Source organism: Artemia sp. Qi Xiang Cuo, chromosome 6, assembly GCF_049724085.1.
Source record: "Artemia sp. Qi Xiang Cuo chromosome 6, ASM4972408v1, whole genome shotgun sequence".
Classification (NCBI taxonomy): Eukaryota; Metazoa; Arthropoda; class Branchiopoda; order Anostraca; family Artemiidae; genus Artemia; species Artemia sp. Qi Xiang Cuo.
The window spans coordinates 32,680,059-32,708,003 of NC_142799.1; the positions used below are offsets into that span (position 1 = coordinate 32,680,059).

Sequence of the window (27,945 nt, forward strand, 5' to 3'; positions counted from 1 at the left end):
CATTCAAGAATGGTAATTATTCTTTCCTTAGTCTTCCAAGTAAATGTTACTTAGAAAATAAATTTGCAAATTTTTTTTAGAAGAGCTGGAAACCCCTCAAAATGATGTCAATTTTTGCTGTGATGTCATTTTTCAGGGGTTTCATCCTCTTTCTAAAATACTCTGTTTTTTTTGTAATATTTTACTATGATGACTAAGGAAAAAATTAATTACCACTCCTGAATCACCTGCACACAGTGACTTATTTCTTGCTAGAAAGTTTTGCTTTCAAACATATTTTCAAACTTTATACAAATATGAACAGTCTTATGTTTTGGGGTCCCATTAAGGGCTCAAAATGGAAATCACCCCAGAAGTGATTACTGAACTACAAAAGAGCATAAACAAAGGCATCAAGTGATGTATTCACTTTCATCCCAGCTAAATTATGTTGTATATTGCAAATTTACCACAAAACCTTAGATGTGAAGTGCCCCTGGAAAAAGCATGGGTAAATATCAAACAGTTCATATTATTGACCAACAAATAAAGTGAACATACCATTAGTTACCATTTGTTATGTTCTTTCTGAATATAATAATTGCTGTTCTTGCAAATTCAGTTTTAAGCTTTTTGGGACCCTTGAAAATGACAATTTCTCTCCATGTTTTTTGGTATAAAAACAGCTTAAAACATTAGTTTCAAACTTACTATTTCATTATAAAAATCCCTTTTGTTAAAGTTTCATAATCAGTAAGCATTGATTTGTCACAATTAAGTTGGATACAAAAAATCAAAACAATTTCTCCACTTTCCATCTGCCCTGTTTCTTCTGTCAGATTTGATATTTTTACATAAAGGTTTTTAAGCAGCCTAGCAGAATAGGAAGAATACATGGCAGATTATTTTTATATATTTTTTTTTTTTTGTAGTGTTTTTATTTTATTTTTTATCCAACTTAACGTTGACAAATCAATGTTTATGAATTATACAACTTTTAGAAAATGGATTTATAATGAAACAGTAAGTTTGAAACAAATGTTATAACCCATTTTTATATTAAACAAATATAGAATGAAATTAATATTTTCAAGGTTCCTAAATGGGCTTAAAATTGAATTTGAGAAAAGCAATTAATATATTCAGAAAGAGCATAAAAATGGCATTTAGTGGTATGTTCACTTTATTTGTATGTCAATAATATGAACTGCTCAATATCTACCAAAGCATGATACATTGAATCCTTGATAGTAGGGTGTTGCCTCTGATTTAGTGTTTGGTCATAAATTTTCTAGCTTATTTGGATAAAATACCAATAATTTTCAACCTGTTAAAAGAACACATAGGCCTAAAAGCTTGTTGAGCTTTGAAGCACAAGTTAATTCCTTAATTTCTACTTCAGAGCAAAATAAGATCAAGCACTGGATAGGAAAGAAATCAGAAATGTAAAATATATGGGCCTGGGCTAATATAGAGGAGTATGCCATTTAATTCTTCATTCAATGCTCTTGTAAAATATAAAACAACCAATGGTATCAACCAGGGGGTGGGGGAATGCACCTCCTGCAGATATTGAAAATAGCTTTCTTGGGTTACATAAGAAGTGATAACTAGGCTATAAATAGGCCTATCCTGTATATGATGAAGTAAGAATTGTTCTCTATACATGTTTCCTTCTCAACAGCTCTAATTCTAGGCTTATACCTAAAACTGATATGTATTTAAATAGGCCTATATATGCATGTATATATATATATATATATATATATATATATGTCAGCATGTATATATATATATATATATATATATATATATATATATATATATATATATATATATATATATATATATATATATATGTCTTTTTTAGGCTATATATTGGAGTAAAATTCTACTTTAGCAACTTTTGACTAACTTGGAAAGGGGTTAGGTTAGGAAAATGAAACTTTCAGGGATGGGTCTACAGGCTGAAGTATGTCCTGGGAAGGTATTTTGAAGTACCTAACCTCCACTCCTTCTCCCTCTAGAGGGTTCTGACCTTTGATGACATTTAAAAATCTGTGTTTTATAAAAGTGAAACCTTGCAAAATAGATCATCTGCTTAAATGAAGTACAACAAAATTGTTTTTGGCTCCACAACTATACTCAATCCCAATTTATAAAGTTTAAAAGATATGCAAATATCCTAAATTTCCTAAATTTTGAAACAAAAAATTGTTATGGCTTAAAATTCTACTCAAATAACAGGAATTGCATTTTCAGAACTAAAGCCAGAGAAGAAAAAAATAAACTAAAAATTAAGGTAAATGTTGTTTTGTCAAAATTTCAATAGGTAAGCCTATAGACCTGTCATGTAGGCAAATTTCAGGATCCTAGGTTAGGAAAATGAAACTTTCAGGAATGGGGCTACAGGCTAAAGTAGGCCCTATGATCTGGGAAGGTAGGCCTATTTTAAATACCTACCTCTATTCCTTCTCTCTCTAAAGGGTCCTGAAATTTGCCTAAATGACAGGACATGAACTATTGAAATTTTGACAAAACAACATTTTACCTTAATTTTCAGTTATTAGTTTCTTTTAACTGGCTTTAGTTCTGAAAATGTGATTCTTGTTATTTAAGTAGAACTATAAGCCATATCATTTTTTTTTGAAAATATTAGAAATATATTTGCATAGGCTCTTCTAGGGCTGTTTTATAGCACTAAGATCTTACATCTTTCTGCAAAGATTGTTGTTCTAAGATCTTACAGCTCACTGATGTTAGCAAAAAGTGTGAAGAATGCCACGCTTCTGCCATATTGAACAGTGATGAGAGAACTTTGATGATATACTCATCATTGTTCTCAGACTGATCATCAGATCATTGTCATCAGAGCAGAATGATGAAATATGTTTGCATAAAAATGACAAAAGATGTAAGATCTTAGTTCAAAGATTTCACTCTTAAGCATTTTCTGACAAAAGATGTAAGATCTTAGCACATTGATGAGTAAAAAACAGGCCTTCTGTCTTCATGCAGAATTAAGAGATAGCCTACTACATTCTATCAGATCTCTGATAGGCCTACCTGTTAGGCCTAAAGAAAGGCTGAATTATGGTCATGCCAAAGTAGCAGACTTAAGCAGGGCTCCCATGGTGTCAATAAAGTTATTAACTTCAGCAATAAAAGTCAACAAAGTCATGAGAGCAAAACGGTTTATTAACTTTGTGGACAGCTTTAGCCTATTAACTTTATTGATGCCCTGCATTAGCCTAGCCTATCAACCCCAGTTTGCAACTTGAACAAAAACTCTGGGAGCAAGCGAAATTCTTGGTATCTAGACATAATATAATAAAATACCCAGCTATTAAAGAGAGCTTTAAAACGCAAATTTGACCTATGCAACATTTCTATTGAATTTGGTTACTTACAGCGTGAACACCGTTATGTAAAATGAAAGTGGTGCAAAATATTGATAATAGTGAAAAGATGGGAGAGAAGTGCACTACATGCCGCGTTAGAATTACCATTTCTGCCAACACTGCTAAGTTTCGCCGTTTTATTTGATTTTCTGTCGTTACAGTGAAGTTTTGGAGGAAAATATGGATTCCTTCTATTTAACTCTTAGTTCCCATTGATGCGATTTTTTAACGCAAAATAGATCACGGATAGTGAATGCAGAAAAACAAAAAATGCTCTCACAGAAATAGTTCACTACAGCCGTTGAAGCGTAAAAAATACTAGAGACAATTAAACACCAATAAACACAGGAATAGGCTACTAAGATTCTAGAAGCCAAGAACAATATTCAAAGGGTTAACCTACTGTGACGCATAAAATTTCAGCAACGATAATCTGAAACATATTTTGAACCCTAATTTTCTATCTTCAGAACGCATCAACATTTAATAGTGGAAAGTAGGCTTTGCTTCGTTTGGGGAACAATATGAATAGAAGAGGGAAAGGGTTGGATGACATGGGAAAATTCCCCAATATAAAAACGTATAGAGGTGACTTTACTCGTAGGAAACCAATTTGCACATTTATTTCAGACTCTTCCAAGGTGTTTAAACCGGAGAAGGTAGCCTAATCTGAAAACCTTTAAAAGATGGTTGCTATTTCATGACGACTATTGTGGAAAGCACCAATCTGAGCTTTCAACTCCAAATGAATAAATGCCTGTGTGTATTATATTCTGTTGTATTCTTACAGTTAGTGAATCAAGTTCCATTTTATGGAGCTAACATGTTAGAGTTTCTTTCTCGTTTTGTAGCAAATAGTCACAAGCATTTACAATCTGTCACAATTTGTTTTCTTTGTATGTAAAATACTGTTGATTTTGTTAAAAATTTATGTATTTCTTTTTTTTTTTTTTTTTTTTGTAAGCTCAAAACAATTCAATTAATTTGATTGATATAGGCCGGGGTTCGTTTTTTAATAACAAATCATGTTTGTCTTAAGAGTAGCAGTTTTATTAATAAAATATATTATTTTCTTGCCACCACTTTGATAAGGCAACACGAAACAGAAATCATATAGCTCCTTTTGTTCTAGACTTGATTCTGACCAAGCCCATTGATAATATTTTGAATACAATTTATTTTTCACACTTTGGTAAAAGCGGTCACATTGTGCTTAAAATTTTGGTACATACTTTAAACAAACTGGAAAATAAGATATTTTAACGTTTGATTGTAGAAGAGCTGATGTTCGATAGCTAAAAATTACATTTTATTTAAATGTTCCACCGTCAATAATAATACACTTTTTTTGGATTTAGCTTCAACTGCATGAAAGAGTACTTTTTGCTGTTAAGGAATAATTTAATGGTGATCACTAGAAGCCTGAATTATCTTAACCTGTTTTACAGGAAATCTATTATGTAAATACTAAATTCTGGAGGTTATTCATCGTTCCTAAATTTAATTTTTAATAGAGCTGGCCACTCTCAGTTCCAAGATCAAAACGATAGGGCATATATTGTGCTTAGATCGGTCAGAAAGAATGCTATTAAACTTTTGAGGGAAAACCATAATGATCAACAAATAAATTTTACTAGACCTAGTAGTACACCACGAAATAGATTCTGACATTAATGAAATGTAAATGAGACTAAATTTTCTCCTTGCGTTAATATCTCCAACCCCTCTCAATACATAATTCATTCAAATACTGAAAAGGACAAATTCTTAGTCAATGCTAAGAAAGATCAAATTATTCATAAAACTTTTCAGAATTCAACTTATTTAGTGTCTAAAGTTACAACTTACACCATTTTATATGTTTTCAACATATTGAATACATAGATAGGACATCTAGCATATTCGTTTTTAAAACATCTTGGCTGAAATATATATGGATTTAACTTGTATAATCAATATTTCCTTAAATTTACTCTGGTACCCCTCAGGATCGAAAAAAAAAGCTTATTGAAGCTTCTTCCCTGAAAATGCTCCATTTCAGACTCTTGCTTATTTTTAGATTTCCATTACATGCATATTTGTTCACGTCATTGAAATTTGAATAGCTGTTCAGATTCTAAGGCATCTTGATAAAAAGAGCTTTGGAGCATAGGTCAGTATGGTTTTCGGAAGTAAATATTATTTATAAGGTTTAGCTTTTGCCAGCTATGCCGGACTTCCAGTTTTTTTCTCAACTAGACAATATTTTTGGATCTACGTATATTATTGTTTCAAAGTATTTGGTAATTGCCCGCATCCAAACTAGTTGAGAAATGCATGAGTTATTAGGGCAATCTAAAATGGTGCGTATACAATTTCAGTCGATGATGTAGGAGCCATTTCTGGGTTTCCATTACGAAGTTACTAAGTCCATATAAATATGTAATACTATGGATGTATTTGTCGGACTAATAATAATTTTTGTTTTGTCCACTATAAAATCAACTACACAGAAAATCATTTCTGACATGGGCATCTGTTTTAAGTTTCATAAGAATTCCATTAAAACATACTTGAAGGCAAGGGGTGTATCCAAGATTCTTTTTCATGGGGGATGGGGGTATACAAGAAACTTTAAAAAACACATCAACAATTAATTTATCTGTGTTAAGTTTTTATGAGTCAAACAAATCGAGGTGGGAGGGGGAGGGGGTACCATATTTGCCCTTCCCCCTCCTCCACATTAGAGAGGCTCAGATACGGCCTGACCTATAAGATTGCTAAAAAGGCAAATTTATTCTTTTTTTGAACAAAATTTTTTAGTATATATACTATTCACAGTTTTTTACACTTGATAAATTTCAAGGCCGACCTAATTTTGAATGTGACTCCTCGTTTTAGTTTCCATTTGATTTTCCAGGTGAGTATATGATCGAGAAAACAAAGAAACAGAGTTCTAAAATTGTTATTTTACTTCGTAGAATTCCCTATCCATAGTCACACTCCCGTTTTTATATCCCTTCCATTTAGGTTCAAAGTTGGTGTAAGAAAAAGGCTAACATGTATCATATTATTGAGGATATTGATAAAGCTTACTTAGATAGACGCCATTTTATAGAACTTACTGTGGTATCTCATAGGTAATGTATTTTCTATCTTTGTCTTTTTTTTCCCCTTAATTCACTACTACACTAATTTGCTGCATATCATCACTTATGGGTTACTTTCACTTATGAACAAGCGTTGATAAAAGAATAAACAACTTTCGCGAAGCACTTAATACTTAAGTAAAATAAATAAGTAAATATTGTTGAACCTGCTAATCTTTCTTCCTCTAATTTTGAAGAATCGGTTGGCAACACATTTGGGTTATGCAAGAAAAAAAACTTTGATGTTCATGTTCCCTGTGATCCATGTGATTTTATGGAAACTTATAGCTGTAAAGCTGTACCACAGCACCTAAAATGCAAGATGCTCATAATACTAAATTCATTAGTTTCGGATCTTTCCTTTCGCTGAGACAGATTTACGAAATATTTTTCTCTTTTTGAATAGTCTAGGCTTGGCCATAAACATAAATTTTTATTTTTAAATGTTTGAAACGTATTTTCAATATAAGAAAGTCAAAGGAAATTTGAAAAAAGATAATCCGACAAATGAATATAGATGAATCTCGGCTATCAAACGAAAGCAAATTTTTCGTCTTGTATTGCAATGTTCAAGCCTTAGGACTGTGGGAAACTAACAGAAAAGGAAATATTTGGAGGTTAAATGAAATAACTTTGGGTGTTATTTGAGAAATATACTATTTAATCTGTGGTATCAATTTACAAAAATGAGGGGACGGGATTTATTTTTCAGAATTCGAGGGGATTATGTTTTTTTGTAGTTTTTCTATTTGAATACAGAAAAAGCAATTTGCTGACAACAATATAAAAAAAAGTATTTTTCAAAATGTAAGAGGTAAAAAGAACCTTGGGGAGACAAGGGGCTAATGTAAACCCACTCCTCCAATAGAAGCCACTGAATTCAATGTTTCCCAAACGTGTATATCTCTGAAACAGGTGGTAGATAAAAAAGCGAAGTAATTAAACTTTTGAACTGCTATCTGTAAAGACGGCATAATTTCAAGGTGAAAATATTTCCCTGTGTAATATAGTAATATCAAAGTAGAAAAAACTTGTATAATTTAAAACTATAAACAGTTTTAGGCAGGGGCGTAATTTTCTATGGGGTAGGGGGTAATTGCCCCTCCCACAACTGGGTTTGCAAAAACTGAAATTTAGTTTCTTCAAATCTTGTCAAAACTAAGATAAGCCTGCATACACAGAATACAACAGCATCAACAGAAATGGATCAGATTTTTTAGTACATATTTACCTTTATAGTACTATGAAGTATATTTATAATACTTTTATAGCACCATATAGTAATTTAATGGCACCAAATGGCTTATTTTAAGTTTTTACTGTCATTTTGACTTGATTTGGGAAAATTGGCTCCGACTTTGCCCCTCCCCCCGGATTTTGGCAAAACTACGCCACTGGTTTCAGGTGCTAAAACCTAACATTAAAAACCCATCAAGAGACGTTAAATTATCATTATGTGTTCTGAATAGGCTATTATGGCCTAATAGTTCATTCGAGTACCTTCGGAGTGCATAAATGCAGCGTAAAGTGTATAGTAAAGTCCTGATGAGCCGCTAGTGGCCAAATAGAAAATATTCTAGAGAGAAGTTCAAGAAGTCCTTTAACAAAAGCTTTAACAATGTGTCGGGAAACAATTTTCGCTTTGTATATTCAAACACAGTATACAAACCAAAAAATTTTTCAGTTAGCCTTTAAATCACAATGATTACGAAAAACTTAAGGATGACTTTTACTTTCCGCAACTATGCTGAAATGTCAGTTTTTTTTTCAATCAAAATTATAAGTCTATTTCATGTTCTATGCCAAAATTATTCATTTTAGCTAATTTTATTAAAAAGGCTGGAAAATTGAATATTATATTAATTGTTTACGTGAAGCTTCTCAGAAACTTATAAATTTTTTTCCGTTAAAGTGCCAAAATTATTAATTTTAGCTATCTTCATTAAAAAGGCGATAAAATTGAACATAAAATTAATTGTTTACGTGAAACTTCATAGAAACTCAGCAAAATTATTTCTTTTCGTTAAAGTGCCAAAATTATTCATCTTAGCTAGATTTATTAAAAATGCCATAAAATTTAACATAAAATTAGTTGTTTATGTGAAACTTCATAGATACTCAGAAAAATTATTTCTTTTCAATAAAGTACTTTGTTTTTTCATGTTTGAACTGCTTCTGACACTGAGTGATTTAAAAAAAATAGTTAGAATAAGATTCATTTTATGAATCCCACTTCTAACAAGGGGGAAAGGAAAAAAAATTTCAATCAGTCTTCTCTATAAAATCCGAATAAACACTATAAAGATTGATCCTAGTTTGGGCTGAAGATGGGAATTCGAAATGGCCCCAAAGGCCTTAAACTTAAAAAAATTTATTAAAAAAAATATTGATGAAGGTGAGATTCAGAATCACCCTTTAGGTATCAGATAATTTCGGAAGGAATTAAAGTCACTTTATTGACCTAGTTTAAGGAAAGAAACACTGGTGCTCCAAGCATAAACATGTTGACTTGTCTTGTTTCTGAGAAAAAGCTTCGATACAAAGAAGAATGGTAAACTCTCCAAATGTAAAGGTTATTTTCAAAATCATCATACAATCTATGCCTTGATTAGACTGATGCATCTTCTATGCATTATTTTTCTCTGAATCTCTTTACCTGGAAGAGGTGTTGAAGAGAGAAAATTGTAGGGGGAGGTGCATTCCAATTGGAGAAAGTTCCAAAGATACTTTTAAAAGTAATTTAAAGAGCCCCCATTCTTGTACCCATTTTCAGCAAAGGCAAATCCTTCACTCCTCTATATTGGACTAAAATCTATGCGGATTATTTCACACATAATGGTAACAAAGTTTAAACTCTGAACTAGATATTGATAAAAACTAAAACCGAAACGTTTTCTATGAAAAAGAATCTTTCTAAAATGTCGCTAGACAATCCGTTAGGTGAACTAGCCTAAAAGTGTGAAACGTTTCGAAGCAAAATATTTGAAATCAGTTAGCGTGCCTAATTTCATTTACTTTTGATTCACCTTAAAATGTCTCAAATGCCAGAACTAACTAAGCTTGTTTCCTCATTGAAAATCCGAGTTAATCCAAAACCTTTGAAAATGAGTAACGCCAAAGGCCCAGAAGGAAGACTAATTAGACTTAGAAAAACTGTTACAGCTCTAGTCAAATATGAACGAGTTGAGATAAATTGGCATAAAGGACAGGAGGCAAGAGGATATGCTGAAAGGGTACTATATAGTGAATAATTGAATATAGCCTATATTTCATTTAAAAAATGCATTAGCCTATGTTCATTTAAAGATGAATCTACATTGTGGCCTAAGACAGAAATCAAATTGAAAAAAAGAAAAAATCAGGCTATGCCATTTAACTTTATAATGCTTTTTGATAAGCATTAAGGGTTAAAATCTTGCAAATTTCTAGTGGATTATATAATTTAGCTAAGATAAAAGCAAAAATGTTATTTCATGCCTTTCTTAGGCCTATGCTCTTACATAATTCAAGAATTGCTTTGGGGGCTAAATAGGCTACATCCTGAGTGCTTAATAGAGCCCCAAAAGTGTTTCATTTTTGTAACCACACAAAGAAGTTATCAACACTAGTTAAGTTAGCCTATTGAAAAGTGAATAAAAACATATCACTAGTTTATAAATGGGGTAAAAGACCTCTTTTTGGGAAAGACCACTTTTCTTTGGCATTTTGGAAAACTAGCAATGGGTTTTTGGACTACCCCTTTTTTACTACAGTATGACACAATGCAAGTGTAGACCCAATCATATCTCACTAGAGCCAGCCCAGTGAGAGTAATTTGTCCTCATAAATCCAATTTGTGGTGTCTGTTTTGACAAGCAAGTGAAATGAAAAAAATTTACATTGAACATTTGTGATTTACGAAACAAAAATCAATAAATAAAAGTTAGATTTTTAGAATCAGATGACAATCAGCTTTCTATAAATATGTGAATAAAACTGAAACACTAAAAGGATATATACATTAAAATAGGATAATTGGTATTTCCAAAAAGAGGTCTTTCTAGGTAAGTCAATAAACTAATAATTTTAAGTGAATAATCTTAAATAATTTTAAAAACACCCATAATGTTGCATTGCTTGGATTTTTAGCTATTCATTGGCCTATACAAACCTTTTCAACTCTAATTTGATAACAAGATATGAGGTCTTAAGTTTTAAATAATTTTGCTCAATTGGATACTGGTCTTTTACCCTAGGTTGTTCAAGAGTAATATAGGTACTCCTGTACTAAATAGACTCTTTTATATAGTGCTAGTTTGGTTAATGCTAATGAAGTAAAATAAATTAGTATGAATTTGTTATAGTTTAGAAACAAATTTGGGCTATATATTTGCACATTAGGGGGTGGGGGGTAAAGCATAGCTTATATTAAATATTTAACCAAACCTAGGTATCTCCCCCCCCCCCTAAACTCCCAAAAAACAACAGTTTAAATATTGTATACACAATGAAAACCCTGCTATACTTTGTATTGCCCTATAGTGGTGTCTTGAATTAACCCATCAAAAACAGGTATTTTGTGACTGGTTTCCATTGCAGTATATAAAAGAGTCCATTTAGTACAGGAGTACCATAATATATTCCAAAACTACTCATGTATAACAATTCAAACTACATTTATTAGGCAGTCAAATATAAACCATTTTCCTACTGTTTCAATTTTTTCAAATGCTGTCATCAAAAATAGCACTGAATTTTGTAATTCAAAACTTTGCTGGCAACAATTCAGGGTATATATTTGCACATTAAGGGGGTGGGAGTGGGCAAAGTGCATGGGAAAGCTATAGTAGGCCATATAATTTAGCTAGGATAAAAGTGAAAACATCATTTGATACTTTTTTATGCTCTTTCAATATTCATATGAAATACCTTTGGGACCCCTTTAAGGGCTCAAGATGCAATTAGCCCTAGAAGCAATTATTGAATTATGAAAGAGCATAAAAAAGGCATCAAATGATGTTTTCACGTTCATCTCTGCTAAATTATATGACCCACTATAAATTTACCTAAAATTCTAGACAAGCTACTTTTTCCTATCTTTGAAAGAGGCTAGGTTAAGAACATGAGACTTTCAGGGATGGTTCTACAGACTAAAGTATGTCCTAGGAAGGTATTTTGAAGTACCTACCTCCACTCCTTTTCCCTCTAGAGTGCAATGATCTTTAAAAATCTCTATGTTATAAAAGTGAAGCCTTCAAAATAGTTCTTCTGTTTAAATAAAGTACAAGAAAAGTCTTTCCAGCTTCACAACTTTGCTCAATCCCAATTTATGAGGTTTTTAAAAAATCTGCACACATTTTCTGAATTTAGAAAAAAAAGCTCCATTGATATGGCTGAAAATTCTACTCAAATAACAGGAATTGCATTTTCAAAACCAAACCAGAGAAAAAGAAGCTGAAAACTGAAAATTATGGTATAATCTTTTGTCCAAATCCCAATAGGTCAAGTAGGCAAATTTGTAAGATTTAGATATCAGAGAAGGGTTAACATAGTAGCTTAGTAATACCTTTTCAGAGTATATTTTTGGCCCTGGATTCATTACTGAAAATTTCATTTTCCTAACTTATTCCTTTTCCAAGATAGCAAAAAATAGTTTGTCTAGAATTTTATTGTATTAAGAGGTTATAATTTTCATTAACATAAGCATATGTTAGGCTACAGTTACTTTTAATGACTAACATATTCCAAACAGCATTTTTGAATGTTTCATTGATAACTGCTGTATATTATAAAGTAAATATTCCATCATTTTTTGGTTAGTTTCTTATGTAGCAAGGGGCCATTAGAGGGGGTGACAAGGGATGAATTGTCAAAAATATGAAAATACCCATAAAAATGACAAAATTAGCAATTGGAAAATGTTTCTGTGTTTGTGCTACCATGTTTTCTTTTTAAAAACCACTATTCTAGACTTTTACTTTTTGAAATAGGTAATGTTTGGTGTTAATGCAAAATTACCCCTCCTCAAAAGGAACACTATAAAAATTTGAGAAAAAACTTTAAAAAATTCTGAAAAATCTCACATCATACCTAAAAGCATTTCACTTTATCATCTCTCCCTAATATGCAAATGTTGGTCAATTTTTCTTTTTTCCATAATTTATCTAGAAAAAAAAAGTAAACACATCACCATTAATGGTTTCTTTTTGCTCTTTTCAAACACAATAATTGCTTCAAGAGTAAATTCCTTCTAGAAAAAGGTTTAAAGAATAAATAAAAAAAACACCATTTGTTTACATTTTGGTTAAAAGTTACATATTCCAAAGGTGTTGATTTATAACAATCTATTTCCAAACAAATCTAATTTGTAAATGCTATTCTACAATGTCAAATATTTTTGTGATATCTGCACAAGGTTTCTGCACTATAAACTTTACAGCAACCTAACTATAATGGGCAATTTTTTAGAAGGAAGGCAATCTTTTATTTGTTGCACAATTTTTCCATTTTCTATTGTTATGTTGCAGCAATGTTTATTGCACAGAAAAAATGCCCTTATTTTCAGACGTCAGTAAAATGCTTGGGATTTTAGAATCAACTTTTGTAAATCTGAATATTAATTGAATTAGATATTATTCACCTGCATTGAATCAGTTCTTTTTGAATATACTACTTAAATTAATGGACTTGATAATTGAATTGTGAGTTTTACAATTTTGTTTTACCTTAAATCATGCTCTAAAAACTATGGACAAATCATTAAGTTATCTTTCATGGCCCTTTTAAGGACATAAAAAAGAATTTGTCCCTGAAGTAATTATTATATTTGGAAAGAGCATGAGAAAGGCACCCAGTGATATGTTTATTCTTTCCTAGCAAAATCATGGCACAAAGGAAAAATTGGTCCAAATATATAGACCAAATTATATATTTTCCATGTATTTTCCATTTCTTGATTTCATTGATGTTGCTTCTTTGCCATTAAATATATTTAAGTAAAAAGTAGCATGTGGAAAAATACACAGAAGACAGCAGTGGTATAATTTGATCAAAATCCTGGAGAGGGCAAAGTTGGAGCCAGTTATCTTAAATCAAGTAAAAATGACTGTGAAAACTAAAAAATAAGCCACATAGCACCATAAAGGTAAAGATATCCTAAAGAATACTAACCTGTTTCTGTGGATGCTTGAATCATGCAGGCTTATCCTAATTTTGCCAAAATTTTTGAAGAAACTAAATTTCAGCTTGGGGGAGGGCAAACCAAGGTCTAGGAGGATCTGTTGCCCCCCCCCCCCTCTTGCCCCATAGCAAATTACACCCCTGGAAGACAAGCAGTATATTTACACATTAGGAGGGGGTAGAGGATAAAGTAAAATGAAACACCATTAGGAGTGATATAAGTAGGTATTTCAGAATTTTGTCTAAAGTTTTTTTTTCAGAATTTTATAGTGTATTCTTCTGAGGAGGAGTAATTCTGCATTAGCACTTAATGTTTTATTACATGACCACTTCTAAAGAAAACTTGCTAATAAAATTAAAATAATAGGCCCACCATGAGATTTCTCATTTTATGTTCTTTCTAAACATTAAGTTTGTTTTTCTGACAATGACCCTGCCTCCCTGATATACTAGAGGTATTCTAGGATATATGCAAAACAAGAAGAAAAGAATAAAACATTTGAATTTATACTTTGAAATATGCAATGTGTTTCTGTTAATCAAGTTATCATGTATCCTTCCATTGTTATCTATATGTTTAAATTATTTTAAATAATATTTAATGTACCTCATGTCTTAAATTCTTTTGCTACTAGATAAGGCAAATCCAGGTATTTTATGACAAAAAAAAAATGCAAAGCAATAAGAGATACAAAACAACATAGAAATGTATTATTTAGGGCTATCTCAGGGAGGATTAGAGCAGGTGGGGGATTGTAGTGTGCACTGTCAGAAAATTAACAATTGTATTTTAAAAGAGTATAAAATTAGAAACTAATGGTATTACTTTTATTTTTTCTTTATATGTTCCATTTATAAGTAGTTCATGCCCTAAAAATACACCTTGAAAAATTCTAAATACATCAAACTTTGGTCATGCATCAAGTAGGCTGTACAATACATTTTGGTATTTAGTTTAAGATGAATAATGAGTAAACCACTATCTGTGTTACACCTGATTCTAATCACTAGTACTAAATATGTAAGCCTCTAAGACTAATATTTATGCAATTAGTACTTTAATCCTAGGCAAAAAACAAATCAAGGGGGATTATGTGTTTTGCTGGAAACACAGTTCTCGATTATTTTATCTTTTGGTTCAGAACAAGCTATTTTTAATTATTTGACATAATTTAACTTAATCCTGGAATATGAGTTAATTTTTATGTTTTTATTCTTATTACTGCGTTGCTTCTCAGAATATTGTAAGACCAACCTAATTCAATCTGTGACAAATGAAAGCTGTATGGAAATTAATATTTTGTTAGAGAGCCTTAAAACTAGACACATTAGTATCATTTAGAGAGCGGGGGGGGGGGAATGACCAAATGTCATAAATGGAATGTCCCAGCCTCCCTGTATTTTTAAAAAAAGACAGAAGTTTTGGAAGATGTGCAGAGACATGCCACCAAAGTGATATCTGGCATGCAGGAGCTTTTTTACCCTGCAAGACTAGCTAAGCTGAAGCTTCCAACACTTGTATACAGGAGAAATAGAGTCAATGACATTCTAATCTATAAGTTAATTAAGGCTAACACTCCAAGCATTTTTTCCTATTGTCAGTCCATATTCAAGAACCAGATGTCATTGGCTGAAACTTGTTAAGTAGTCTACCCTAACCAGAGTCTGCAATCAATTCTTTTCCCCAAGATTAATCAACTGCCAGAATAAACTCTCTGAAGACACAGTTACTGCTTAATCTGTTGAGATTTCAAACAAAGACTGAATTCTGAGTGGTCCCTGAGGGAGTGTAAACTCAACTGAGATGCTACTGATCATCCAACTGCACCTGGTCACTAAAGAACTTTGAAAACAACTCAAGTTACCATTCAGGAGCTCTACAAAGGAAAATCCTTAGATTGCTCAAAGATACAATTTATGGTAAATATTTTTGGGAAGGAACCAAATGTTGGAGGCCCTGGATAAGGAGAAAGGCCAAATATGTTAAGAACCTTCAAACCTTAGGAAGTTGTCATGTTTGTCGGCATGGGACCCTATTTGAACTTAAAATAAATGGAAATTACTATGAAAGAATAAATGAATTCTAAAACAAACTTGCTGTTAAAATGAATAATCACGTCAAATTTAAAAATAATGTATGCTCTTATGAGTGATTTAATGAAACCTAAAACAGGTGTAAATTTAAATGAAAGGGCAAGTTACCATAAGCTTAAAAACAAACAGAAATTGCCAGAAATAAGAGTGGGGTCACTATCTTCTCAAATTCCCTAAAGTATAAACTGCTATCTGGGCTCTACTGCTCATAAATGAGTTTTAGAATGTGTGTTTGATTTTTAATAGTCATAAAACATACACGAAAAGAAAATATAACAAAATACCAAAATCAAGTTTATAAAAAAGAAAAAGCAATTTCTTAGAGTAAATAGATTTGCAACTTAGAATTTTCTTTTAGTGTTTTTGAACAACAATTCATTTGCTCCTTACTTTCCTATTTGATTCCATTCATTCAGAAGTATAGAAAATGGATGCCCTTTTATTGTCAATTTGTAAGGTTTGAAGTAATCTATTTATTTTGCTGAAGCACTAAAGTAAAGTAAAGTCATACAGGAAAGCTTGTGTCACATTTATTGTCATAACCATCATCTTATCACACACCAATATCTCAAATAGATCTTATTTTATGGCTATCAACTCTGCTATGGCAGACAACTACTTAAATGTGAGGAACAGAAAGCTTGATATTATCCTCTTAAGCATTAGACTGATTGGTAATTTTTGAAGCAATTTGCTTATTTTGCCGAAGTATTGTATAAAAATGCTGGTGGACAGGAGGATTTCTGTCACACTCAGCATGACAACCATCACTTATCACACACCAATGTCTCAAATAGATCTGATTTTGTGAATAGTAACTCTGCTATGGTAAACAACTGCTTACATATGAGGAGCAGTAAGCTGGATGTTATTCTTGCAAGTTATTCCTAGTGCAATTTGAGGTAACATCTTAAGTTGGCAAATTGATAAATGACTTGCCAATTGAGTTTTCTTACATTCAAGAGGAATATATTTAAGAGAAAGAAAGTATTGATCAAAATTTATGACATAGTTGACTAATGAAACCAGTTATTGCTTAAAAATATAATGATATACAAAAAAAGAATACTTGTAAGTTTGAGTACCGTAGTATTTAATTTTTAATGTTGAAAAGAAAAAAGAAAAAAATGTTTAAATATGTTTCTCCAATGAAGCACATAAGATGCTCTACCCATTAGGCTGTTTGATAGGGAATTGACGCCAGTCTTGTTTGTGATAATTTCAGCTTGTTTGATTATGTTTAAATATTTTAGGGGGTTGACTGGGAATTGGTGCCAATCTTATTTGTGGTAATTGAAGTTTAAGTTGATTAGTCATTTTATATCATATCGTTTTTAGGTTCTATTTATTTATTTTTTGTGTTAGCTGCTATTGCATTGACTTGATTATTCTCTTTAATTTTCATTTGTTCATTCATAGTAATTTTTGTATATTTTAAGTTTGTGTCTGTGCATAATTTTATTTCTGCTTATTTTAAGTTTTAATATTGCTCTTTGCTTTTCTCTGGGCAACTGTTTCTCTTTAAATCGTTTTTACAACTCACTTCCTTTCCATTCGTTTTTTAATTGACATAGTTTTGCTGTGTTAATTTTAGGAATATTTTCAAAGTTTTTCTGTTGGAAATAAACTGCAGTATTGCAATTTAAAATTTCAGTCAAAATTTTGATCACCTTCTGGCTTATGTGAACAAATTTGATAACACTCTTAGAAAAGAAATTGAGGTGGATAGGATAGGGATTTTCAATGATACGAATTGAAAATCTGCATAAATGGCTGTATTCTGTGGGGTCGAAGCTATTTTGCACTCATTTTGTCATTGTTCTTGAATATCAATGCATATAAATGTGTCTTACTCTATCATTTTATTGAAATAGTCATTTCATGTTATATTTTGTTATAACTGGTGGTATGTTTTCAATAACTATGGATGATATCAGACAAAGGTTATAAACATAGACAATTATTATATAGGATTTTGCTTATTTCAGTAGATGTTTTAAAAACTGCTATTTGCAGTTTTGCTGAAATTTGCTTTTTGTGCTTTTTGATGAAATTTTATTAACGCTTTTTTTCAGTTGCCAAAAATATTGGAAGGGGGTCTACCCCTCCTCTCATTTAGGAGGGGAGGAGGAGGAGTAGTGCAAAGAACTCCTGTGAGGTCAGAAAACTGGTCTGAAAAAAGTATTTGTGCAGCTCTTATGGTAGAAAGTGATTGCAACAGGGAGATTTCACCACAATAGAACAATGTTCAGAAAGGGAGGAAGAAATTCAACCTGATAAAAAAAATCATGGCTACTGTTAACACAAATCTGACTAAAATTAATTTTAAAAAAAAAACATGACAGGATAGAAAAAATTGTGATTATTTCGAAATCAGCGCAAAAAACCCTAAATTTCAGAAGCTGGACCAACTAAAAAAAAATATGATTTTTTTCCAGCTGATTTCTGATGCAATAAGACACGGCGATACACACAAGGATACCATGGAAATGGCAAGTTACTGGCTGGAAGAGAAACAACTTGTACATAAGCTATTCAAGGTATTTTATTAATAAAGTTACATCATCGAAACATCCTTTTAAAACTAAAAATTTTAAGTAATAGTAACTAAATGTATTAGTCTAGGAAAAGGTTTGGTTTGGCATGAATACACTAAATGTAGATAGTGTTTGCTCAAGTTGTTTTGAGCTGTTGATAGTAATACTGAATGCTGATACCTCTAAGTATTGACATGATATTTTGACTCAATTTTCTATACTTCTGAATGAATGGAATCAAATAGGAAATAATCCAAGGATTAATTAAGGATTAATCCAATTACAAACACATCAGCATAAAAGGAAGAGGGAAGGATTCAACATTAAGAAACAATCCTGTGTCACTTCCTTCAGAAAAACTTGATAAAGGCTTTAAAGTAGTGGACTGCAAGACTCCTTGTTGTAAGAATTAAACTCTTTTTTAGAAACAAACTCTAATCCTTTCCTCCAAATTATTTTTTATACATTCTTTTGTATTTACTTCTATTACCTACTTGTGAGCACTTGGCCAAAATTAAGAAGTGCTTCAAAAATATGGGTCTAACGTTATCATGTTATAATCTGCATAGAAAGATTTAATTTTGTTTCTCCATCTCTCTTTCTTCCTCTCTTCTCCTCTTTCGTCCTCTCTGTCTTCCTTTCTATATCTCTCTTTTTTCACTAACGTCTCTTCCTTTTCCTCTCTGTTGTTATATATTTTTATGGTCATAATAATTTTACTAAGTTTCAATGCGGTTGGGGAGGGGGGGGGGGGCTGTCTGGTTGAGAAAAAATACACGTATTTACAATTATTTTGCACATAGGAATCCTCCCCCCTCCTTCCTAAAAATTAATAAATAAATAGAATGAGAAATTCCAAAGGACTGACTCCTATGGACCTATGCTTAGAATCAGAAGAGTCAAAATAGTGAAATACACCAAAATAAAGTAAACATAATAAATTTTCAGTATGCGGTTACAAAGTCTTCTGAATAGTTATTTTATTAATAATTTAAAACATCTAAAACTAAATTAGTTTTTAAATAAATGTAAAAAGATGTATGTTATAAAAGGAAATTCTTGTATAGTGCCTTGTTAAATTTGGCTCATCCAAAAACGACAACTAAAAATTTTTTCTTCTTTCTTGGTATTCAAATATATTAATTTCCATTTGATTTTATTAGGTTTTGGCTCCAAGATTTTCTGAACTAAATGGTCCATTTACAAGAATTCTCAGACTACCTCGTCCTTTGCACAGTGTACAAGATAGGGTGATTCTAGAGCTTCGAGGTAGGTTCAAAGTCCATTTAAGTGTGTCTCTATCTTATGGGGAAAAAATGGCCTTTGACAAAGTCATCTCAAAGACTAGACTATGTGATCGTTATAAATAACAATTTAAAAGAAAGAAGATGCTCAGAAATATATCAAGTTAATAGGGGAAGAGGGAAGGGAGGAATAGATATATTTAAGGACTTCATTTGGATGGATTCTTTGATTACTGTCTTTTGCAAAATGGTATTCCCAATCACTAGCATTAGTGGGTTTCATGGCGGATTATTTCTTTAGAAGCAAATTCGCTTCAAATATTGTAACGTGGTTGGTTCTTCCGAATTATAGATCTTGTTTTTAGCCTCTTGCATTTGGGCAATTCTTAATTTACAAATAATACTGTTCCTTGCCTTGGTGGCAATCTTGTATCAGAAATAGTAGCATAAGACGAAAATAAGGTGGAAATAGTGATATAAACAACAATTTAAATGAAGATTTGGAACACTTGTATATACGATTTGAAAGGATAGCATATTGGAATTGGAACTGAATATGAAAGCTTAGCAAGGACAGTATTGAGCAAAGGAGAAGGCCCAAAAGACCCAATGATATACAAGCAAATGCTTGTATATCATTGCTCTCGAGGCTGAAGGTCGTATCTGACATTGCTACACTTGTCAGATAATTGGCCAAAACCGTTGGCTAAGCTCTTCTCAGAGCGCAATGTAGATCAGGAGGGTCAAGGTGTGATTGATGGTATGTTACCCTGCCTGTATTCCCTTTGAGATCCGCATACGAAACGAATTTGAGTAATTATGTCAGAACTGTGAAAGTGTCAGATACGACCATTAGGTGTGACAGCGAATATCTGCAGTGGTATAGAACTAACTACTGACATCTTTGTTAAAAAATAAGAGAAAAATCTAACTAAAAAGAAACTAAAAGAAAAAAAAGAAATAAAGAGAAATCGTTGGGTATATGTTGTCCTCAGTCCTCCATGTCTCCTTAATCCACTTATAATTAAAGTGGCTAATTCTTTCTTCCAAAGGATCTCCCCCGCAAGAATTACCCTCTAAGGTTAATTTCGTGCAATGAAAGAAAAAGGGATATTACCAGCTTTTCACTCATATCATCAACATATTTGTACGTCTTACAATTGCTTCAGGGAAGATGTTATTAAAAATTAAAATATATATTACACCTCGATTTTTCGTTTGTTTTCTTTTGAAAATGAAAGCATTGTTTGAGTCCGTATGTAGTACCCGCATAATTTTATGCAATTTGGTATTTTCAAATTTCTTTTTTTATTTTGACGTTTTAATTTTGTTCTTTCTTCGGATATATTGATATATCAATACTGGTTTCGAATGTCGCCCGAACGGATCTAACTTTTCCCTGCTGCCGAAAGCACAAAGTATAGATATGTAACTCTACAGAGGATGTTATCCAGTTCCTGGCCACAACAGTAAATGATGGTCTTGATAATAAATTTAAAGTTGTTTAAGTGTTTCTTGACATATTAAGGGCATTTGATACGCGTGACCATATGATTTTATTGAAGCAATTAGAAAATGGAGGCATTCGAGGGAATTTGCTGCGACTTTTTGCTTCTTATCTTGAGGATCAAGTCCTGTTTTGAGAAATGTGAATTCTATCAGTGGATCATAGAGTGAGATGTGGAGTCCCGAAGGGGTCCCGTAGCATAAGTAAATGACCTATTTAGCACTTAGTGAATTTTACACTGAAGTTAGTGGTACACAAACACGGACCCTAATCAAGCTTTAACCTTATTTGCTGATGACACATATCTCACAGTGGCAGCAAGAACAGGAAATTAATTAGTAGCCATGACAAGCATCCCCCCTCCCCAACCACGGACGATCTGCTTTCTGTTTAGCCCTAGAAGGTTGGCCGAAAGAGACAATCTTCGGCAATATGTCATAACTTTCAAATAAAATACTTAGATCATCAGTATAATCTAAGTCCAGGAACGTTTTTCCTCTCCTTTTAATTCCGTGTTCTCCCATTGCCTTTCTTTTGCTCCTTTCGACAAAGTCCATCAAAATGATCCATACAAAAGGGGATAGAACACAACCCTGCTTAACTCCTGATATAGTACAAACCAGCTGCTGAGCTTATTTCCTACACTAACCGCAGGAGTGTTATTCTCGTACAATCTTATTAAACTTGGTGTTATCCAAGGTTTTCTTGGTTTATTATTTCTATCTAGATTAGGCTTTTTCTTTGGGCAGTCTTCCTTCAAAAGGTCGCTTATTTTCTTATTTCAACTTATCAAAAGACGTGCTGCAACTATTCAAAAATGACCAATCAAAATTCTCCAACTTTGTTTTTTTTTGTTAACATTAAAGATATCCTACTAATGTAAAATCGTTCAGAAACAATTCTTGAAGGCCTCCACTTGCATCCATTAACTTCTAAAGTCGCCATTGTACCATAATAGTTGGAAACGTCATTAGGGATAATACACGGCTTTAAATAATCAAAATTTCCCAAAAAAATTTAATTAGGTTGACAGAAGTCTCTTTAACCTGGGTACAAATACTAATTGAAAGATTCAAATTAACGGAAACTAGCATATCACAAAAACTACTGTGAATTTTGTCATTTCGTAAACTCACATTGGCATTAAAATCTCCCGTGACTGGTAGTTTTTCCGATGACATTTCAATTAACTCCAAAAAAATAATAATTTACAATCGTAAAAACTTTGTTTCGCCAGAACTACCTCAATTACTATACTCTCAAACACCATCTCAACATAAACACAAAGGTCGTCCCTTACCTTAACCTCGAGGTCCGACTTAACGTAGGCAGCCACCCCGTGAGGTTGGTGATTTTGTCGGTTTTTCCTATAAAAATTATAACTCTAAATTTCCAATGCAGAATCTAAATGGCCCTTCAACCACGGTTCAGTCACTGCTATTAATTCTATATATCCTATAATCGCATTTAATTCAATTAAATAAATATAAGAAGAATTCAGACCTTGACAATTTAAATGAAATACAGAAAAGATCATTCTCCTGAGATTCATGGCCAGTTTCAACTAGATCACTAAAAAACAAATGCTTAGACGATTTCCAGTCCTGAAAATTTTTCCCAGCACCATCCAATACATCTCTCAAGATGACATCTGATTCCTGATAAAACCTACATAATTATTTTCAAGTGGTGATAGCCTTTTACGATAATTCATCATGAAATACCAAAGGAAAACAACAAGAGAACCTATAAACACTATAATTACCCAAATGCGAAAACCTAACGAACGTTCTCTCCAAAATAAAATAACGAGTAAAAGAAGAAAAAGAAAGATATAAAAAAATATTCCCGCATATTCTCAAGTTACCCTTCATTTCATTAATTTTTTTCGCTTCCTGCATCCATCTTTACCTTCACTTAAATCATTATTATAAATGATACGATGAATGATAATCAATGTCATGAATGAAAAACGCATGTTCCTTGGGGTTTTTCATCCCACTCTGCTAAGAGGCTCAGAGCAGATATAGTCAGAGGATCGGGCGATCGACCAGTGAACGGCCCTCACTCTACTCGGATAGTAGCACGGTGAAAAACGGGCCAAGTGCTTGAAATTACGCAAATGCAAGCTAAGTCCCGGTACGCTATAAAAAAGAGCTAAGTAAAAATAAATGGCAATTTATGGCAGACATTTACTGGCAAGCTTTACAATGGTAGATAAAAGGAATGATACTTAGCCTGATGACAGTTTTTGCAATGACAGAAAAAACAATGACGTTCTGTCCGGCGGCAGAGAAAACTTTGACATTTTTCGTGGTGATACGTTCTGAGATGACACAGGAACAATGACAGAATATTTATGTGATTAACTGCCTGAAATCAACTGCTAGCACTAGTGTAAAATGTATCTTCTTAAGTTTTATGTGATCTTCTAAAATTTGATCAAAACGTAAATTCAATCAAATTTGAATTTTATTTTGTCAAAATAACCTAAAACGTAGGTTTTGGATGGTTGTTTGATAAAATTGTTTTACAGCAGAAAAATATGAAATTTTTTTCCAAAGTCACAGGTTTTTTTTTTTTTTTAAAGGATCCTGACGAAAAATGGCCCAAATGTTTGGGCAACCTATTCCCTGCAGTGTTTGGAAAACTAGCCCGATAGTTACAAGTAGTCTTATTCACTAAGTTCATTTAATTTCATGTACATTAACCATTTTTATTGAAATATCCAATAGAATTACATTTTTGATAACTTTATCAACAGTGCCTTCCTAAGAATAAAAAACAAATCTAAACTATGTTAATGAAGTTTACCATGTCAAAACGTAGAAAAATGAGATCTTCCTATTCGTTAATTGAAAAGCCTTAGCTCAATAAGCAGGGATTTGAAATAACTAACAATAAATGTTGCATCCCACAGTTGTTTCTTAATGACCAGGACCCCATTAAAACGCTTATTCTAAAAAATTAAAGGCTTCGTGAAATTTTTATGCTAATGATAGCATTATAGGTCTACCTAAAATTTTCTCCTTCAAATTCATTGTATAGTTTCTGTTCTTTTCAGGAAACCTCTTTCCAGCTATAGTCCCAGAGCCACATAACAAAAATTTGCTTACAAATATTCTTGTAGACGAAGCACGAAGAGAGTACAAAGCGAAAAAGTACTCCGAGTTTGAAGAAGATCTCAGCAAATCTGAACCTGAGCCTACAAGATTGTGATTTTAAAATTAAAATAGTTGTTTGATACTTTTTTGTAAGAATACGTCTGCTACTACAGGCACAATTAGTTGAGGTTTCTTGCGGATTAAGATTTCCCTAACAGCTAGTAGTTTTCGCTTTTCGTTTCTTAATAATTTTGCTAATATTTTTTTTATGAAATGTTGTACTTATTGCTCTTAACATAATTTTAGAACAAAATTGCTTAACAAGTTCTAGCCGATCCCAACTCGTTCAAAATCTCAAAATATTTTAAACTTATCCCAATATTTCCTACTTTTTCATCTGGTTCAAATTTTCGTTTCTTATTGTTGCCCCACTTCCCTCCAGTTTTAGTCCTGGATTTGTGAACGTTGATGGATATGAACTCTTCTTCTCTGGAAAGGAGAGGAAGCGTGAAGCTTTGAGTTGTCCCAGCTGTAAATGAAACAGCGAAGAAATCGATGCTCAAGTTTATGCCAAAAGATGATAGGATGTTAAAACTCGTTTTGCTAGTTCCCAGTGTAAGTTGACAATCATAGCTGCATACGCCTCCACTAATGAGGCCGATAATTTCACGAAAGATGTGTTTTATTTTGAATTATATGATCTAGTAAACTCAGTACCTTAAATTGATATTCCCAAGTTATGTGGTGCTTTTAATGCCAAAATTGATAGTGACCATGACTTTGAATCAGATGTGATTGGCCAGCACAGTCTTGATGCATCAAAATGACAATGGGTTGCGTTTAATTGACACTGTTCTAGCCGTGCCCCACTTGTTGGTGGGTTGTGGTTCTCACATTGCAAATAACTCAGATATACATGTACTTTACCTGATGGGTCAGCACGGAGCCAGATTGACTACGTTCCTGTCAAATAGTGGCAGGACGCTGTCGGGAAGATGTTCAAATTTTTCGTGGGACTGAACATAATTTGCACTTTACTGGAAACATAATACGTTTAAATGTTTTCTATTTTTTAACTTTAATAAAGCCACCATTATAACCAAGATCACTGAAAAAAAAGAATGTGGATTGACAGTTTAATATATATATATATACTGATATTCCTGTAAGTCTTAATAATTTTTGATTTATTAAAGTTAAAAAAAGGGAAAACATTTAAAATGTATCTTGTTTCCAGTAGGGTGGAAATTATGTTCTAGTCTGTATAAGGCACCTACTGCTTTGTTCAGGGGGTTGTTCAGGTGAAGCTTTCAGAGAATTTTGGGGGGAGTGTTGAACTAAATCAAACACTATGTACCTTTAGGGTGTTGAAAGGGCGTATCTTAGGAGTGGCTTATGGTATTAAGTTGGAACTTTCGGGGCATGATGAAAGGATGTTCAACTGTCAAAAAGGCAATATATCCATACTACTATTGATACTAATCCTGCAACTACTCCTTTTATTACTACTACTGTTATAATACTATTGCTACTAAGGCTATGAAGGTGAAAATTCCAGAGAATACTGAGAGGAAGATTAAACTAAATCAAAACACGCTATGTGCATGCGGGTTTTCAAATAAGCGCATCTCATGAATCGCTTAAGGTATTAAGTTAGAACTTTCAGGGAATGGTTACGGGATGACCAATTGACTAAAAGGAAATATGTGCACGTTACTATTAATACTGCTACTGCTACTTGAATTACAACTACTACTAAGACTCAAGAGTATTAAGATGAAAATTTCAGGAAATGCTTAGAGGGAAAGTTGAACTAAATTTAAATACACTATGGGCATACATATTGTCAAAAGGCCGCATCAGCAATATCTGAGGAATAGATTAGAGTATGAAGTTGAAATTTACTGAGCAAAATAAGGGGGATGTCCAACTGACCAAAAGGTAATGTGTACATACTACTACTGCTACTACAGTTAGCACTACTAATACTCCTACTGCTATCACTATGACGTCTACTACTAAGGTTATGAAGCTGGAAATTTCAGGGAATAATGAGAGGAAGTTGAACTAAATCAAGCCATGTTATGCGTATGCAGATTCTTAAAAGGGCTTATCAACGGTATCTTACGAAAAGCTTGGAGTATTAAGTTGGGGGGAAGGGATGTTGAACTAACCATAAAGTAATATTTGGATGCAGCTACTACTTAAGGTAAGAGCATTAAGGTGAAAATTACAGGGAATGTTGAGAGGGTGTTGAACTAAACCAAAACACCATACGCTTACAGTGCTAAAAGGACGCATCAGCAATGTCCAAGGAACTGCTTAGGGCATTAAATTGAAACTTTGAGCGTATGTTGAGGGGGATGTTGAAAACAAAAGATGCTATGTGCATACTCCTGTTGCTACTACTTCACCTATTGCTACTACTGAAGCTAAGGGTTTTCAGGTAAAGCTCTCAGGGTATGTTGAACTAAATCAAAACACACTATATGTAGATTCCCAAAAGGGTGTATTAGCAATATCCTAGGAATGACTAAGAGCATTAAGCTGAAACTTTTAGAGTATGTTGTGGGGGAATTTGAAGAAATCAAAAGGCACTAAGTGCATACTTACTATTAATAATACTCCCGCTATGATTTCCTGTATGTTACCATTGATGCTGCTACGGACTACTACTTCTACTGAGGCTAAGGGTATCAAGGTGAAACTTTTAGGGAATATTGAGGGATATGTTGAACTGAAACAAAAACAAAACGTGGCTCCTTAGTGTTTGAAAGCTGGACACCAAGGGCCAAACATGCCCCCTTTTCCCAATAACAAATGCTATATAAAACAATGGGCGAATTGCATAACTTACAGTCCCTGCCCCGGGGGCTGTGGGGGGTTGACATCTACAGACATAGTTATTGGACCTTTCAGATATACTGAACAAAGTGGCTATCGCAAAGTTTTGATTGGATATCTTTGGGAATAATCGGGCTGGGAGGGGGGGGGGAGATGCTTGCCCTCCAATCACTTGCGACTCTCAAAACAGGCACTAGAGCCTTCAATTTCCAATCGAATCAAGCTCCTTCCGAAGTTTTTGCAACAACTCCCTCCATACGAAGTGCCTTGGTGAAAGAAATACATTTAGCCCACTTCTTTTTTTATTTAGGCAGCGCTATTGTGTTGCCTGTGATAACTAGAATAAAAAGTAGCATAATCTGTAACAAGGCAAAGTGTAAAAATCGCAAAGTTTTGATTGGATGTCTTTGGGAATAATCGGACTGGGAGGGGGGGGGGGAGATGCTTGCCCTCCAATCACTTGCGACTCTCAAAACAGGCACTAGAGCCTTCAATTTCCAATCGAATCAAGCTCCTTCCGAAGTTTTTGCAACAACTCCTTCCATACGAAGTGCCTTGGTGAAAGAAATACATTTAGCCCACTTCTTTTTTTATTTAGGCAGCGCTATTGTGTTGCCTGTGATAACTAGAATAAAAAGTAGCATAATCTGTAACAAGGAAACCCTGGAACTTCTTGGTTGTATTATATTCCTTTAAAAGTTGTCAGGTTTGTCCTGTTTCAAATTTCTAGTATACTTGCTGAATTTGGCAATGGGAGTTGTAAAGAGGGGACCTTTTCCGATGTTTTTAAAAGGCTAAAATTAGCCTCCTACTTAAAGAGAATTTTTTTTAGCGGTTATAGATTTATTTTTCTTCTATTAGATTCGTCTAAATTATTCACGAGAATATTATTTTCAATATTTTGAAATCTTTTTGAATCAAGTGAAGTTTTCTTATCAGATTAATCGAT

At 32.9% G+C, this 27,945-nt stretch overlaps 1 protein-coding gene across 1 annotated transcript; it reads left to right on the forward strand.

The window, feature by feature from the left end:
• The first annotated feature begins 9,501 nt into the window (after nucleotides 1-9,501).
• Nucleotides 9,502-24,294, forward strand: mRpL17 (mitochondrial ribosomal protein L17). The gene is made up of 4 exons (XM_089090156.1): nucleotides 9,502-9,741; nucleotides 18,199-18,300; nucleotides 19,461-19,566; nucleotides 24,113-24,294. The coding sequence occupies exons 1-4, from the start codon at nucleotides 9,541-9,543 to the stop codon at nucleotides 24,265-24,267; spliced, it is 564 nt and encodes a 187-aa protein (XP_088946282.1). The 5' UTR covers nucleotides 9,502-9,540; the 3' UTR covers nucleotides 24,268-24,294.
• The last annotated feature ends 3,651 nt before the right edge of the window (nucleotides 24,295-27,945 follow it).

Excerpts from the sequence above, each read along its gene's own strand:
- mRpL17 (XM_089090156.1), top strand. The coding sequence starts at position 9,541 with ATGTCTCAAATGCCAGAACTAACTAAGCTTGTTTCCTCATTGAAAATC. Across the intron at positions 18,301-19,460 it reads TTGTACATAAGCTATTCAAG|GTTTTGGCTCCAAGATTTTC; the intron begins GTATTTTATTAA and ends TGATTTTATTAG. Across the intron at positions 19,567-24,112 it reads GGTGATTCTAGAGCTTCGAG|GAAACCTCTTTCCAGCTATA; the intron begins GTAGGTTCAAAG and ends TGTTCTTTTCAG.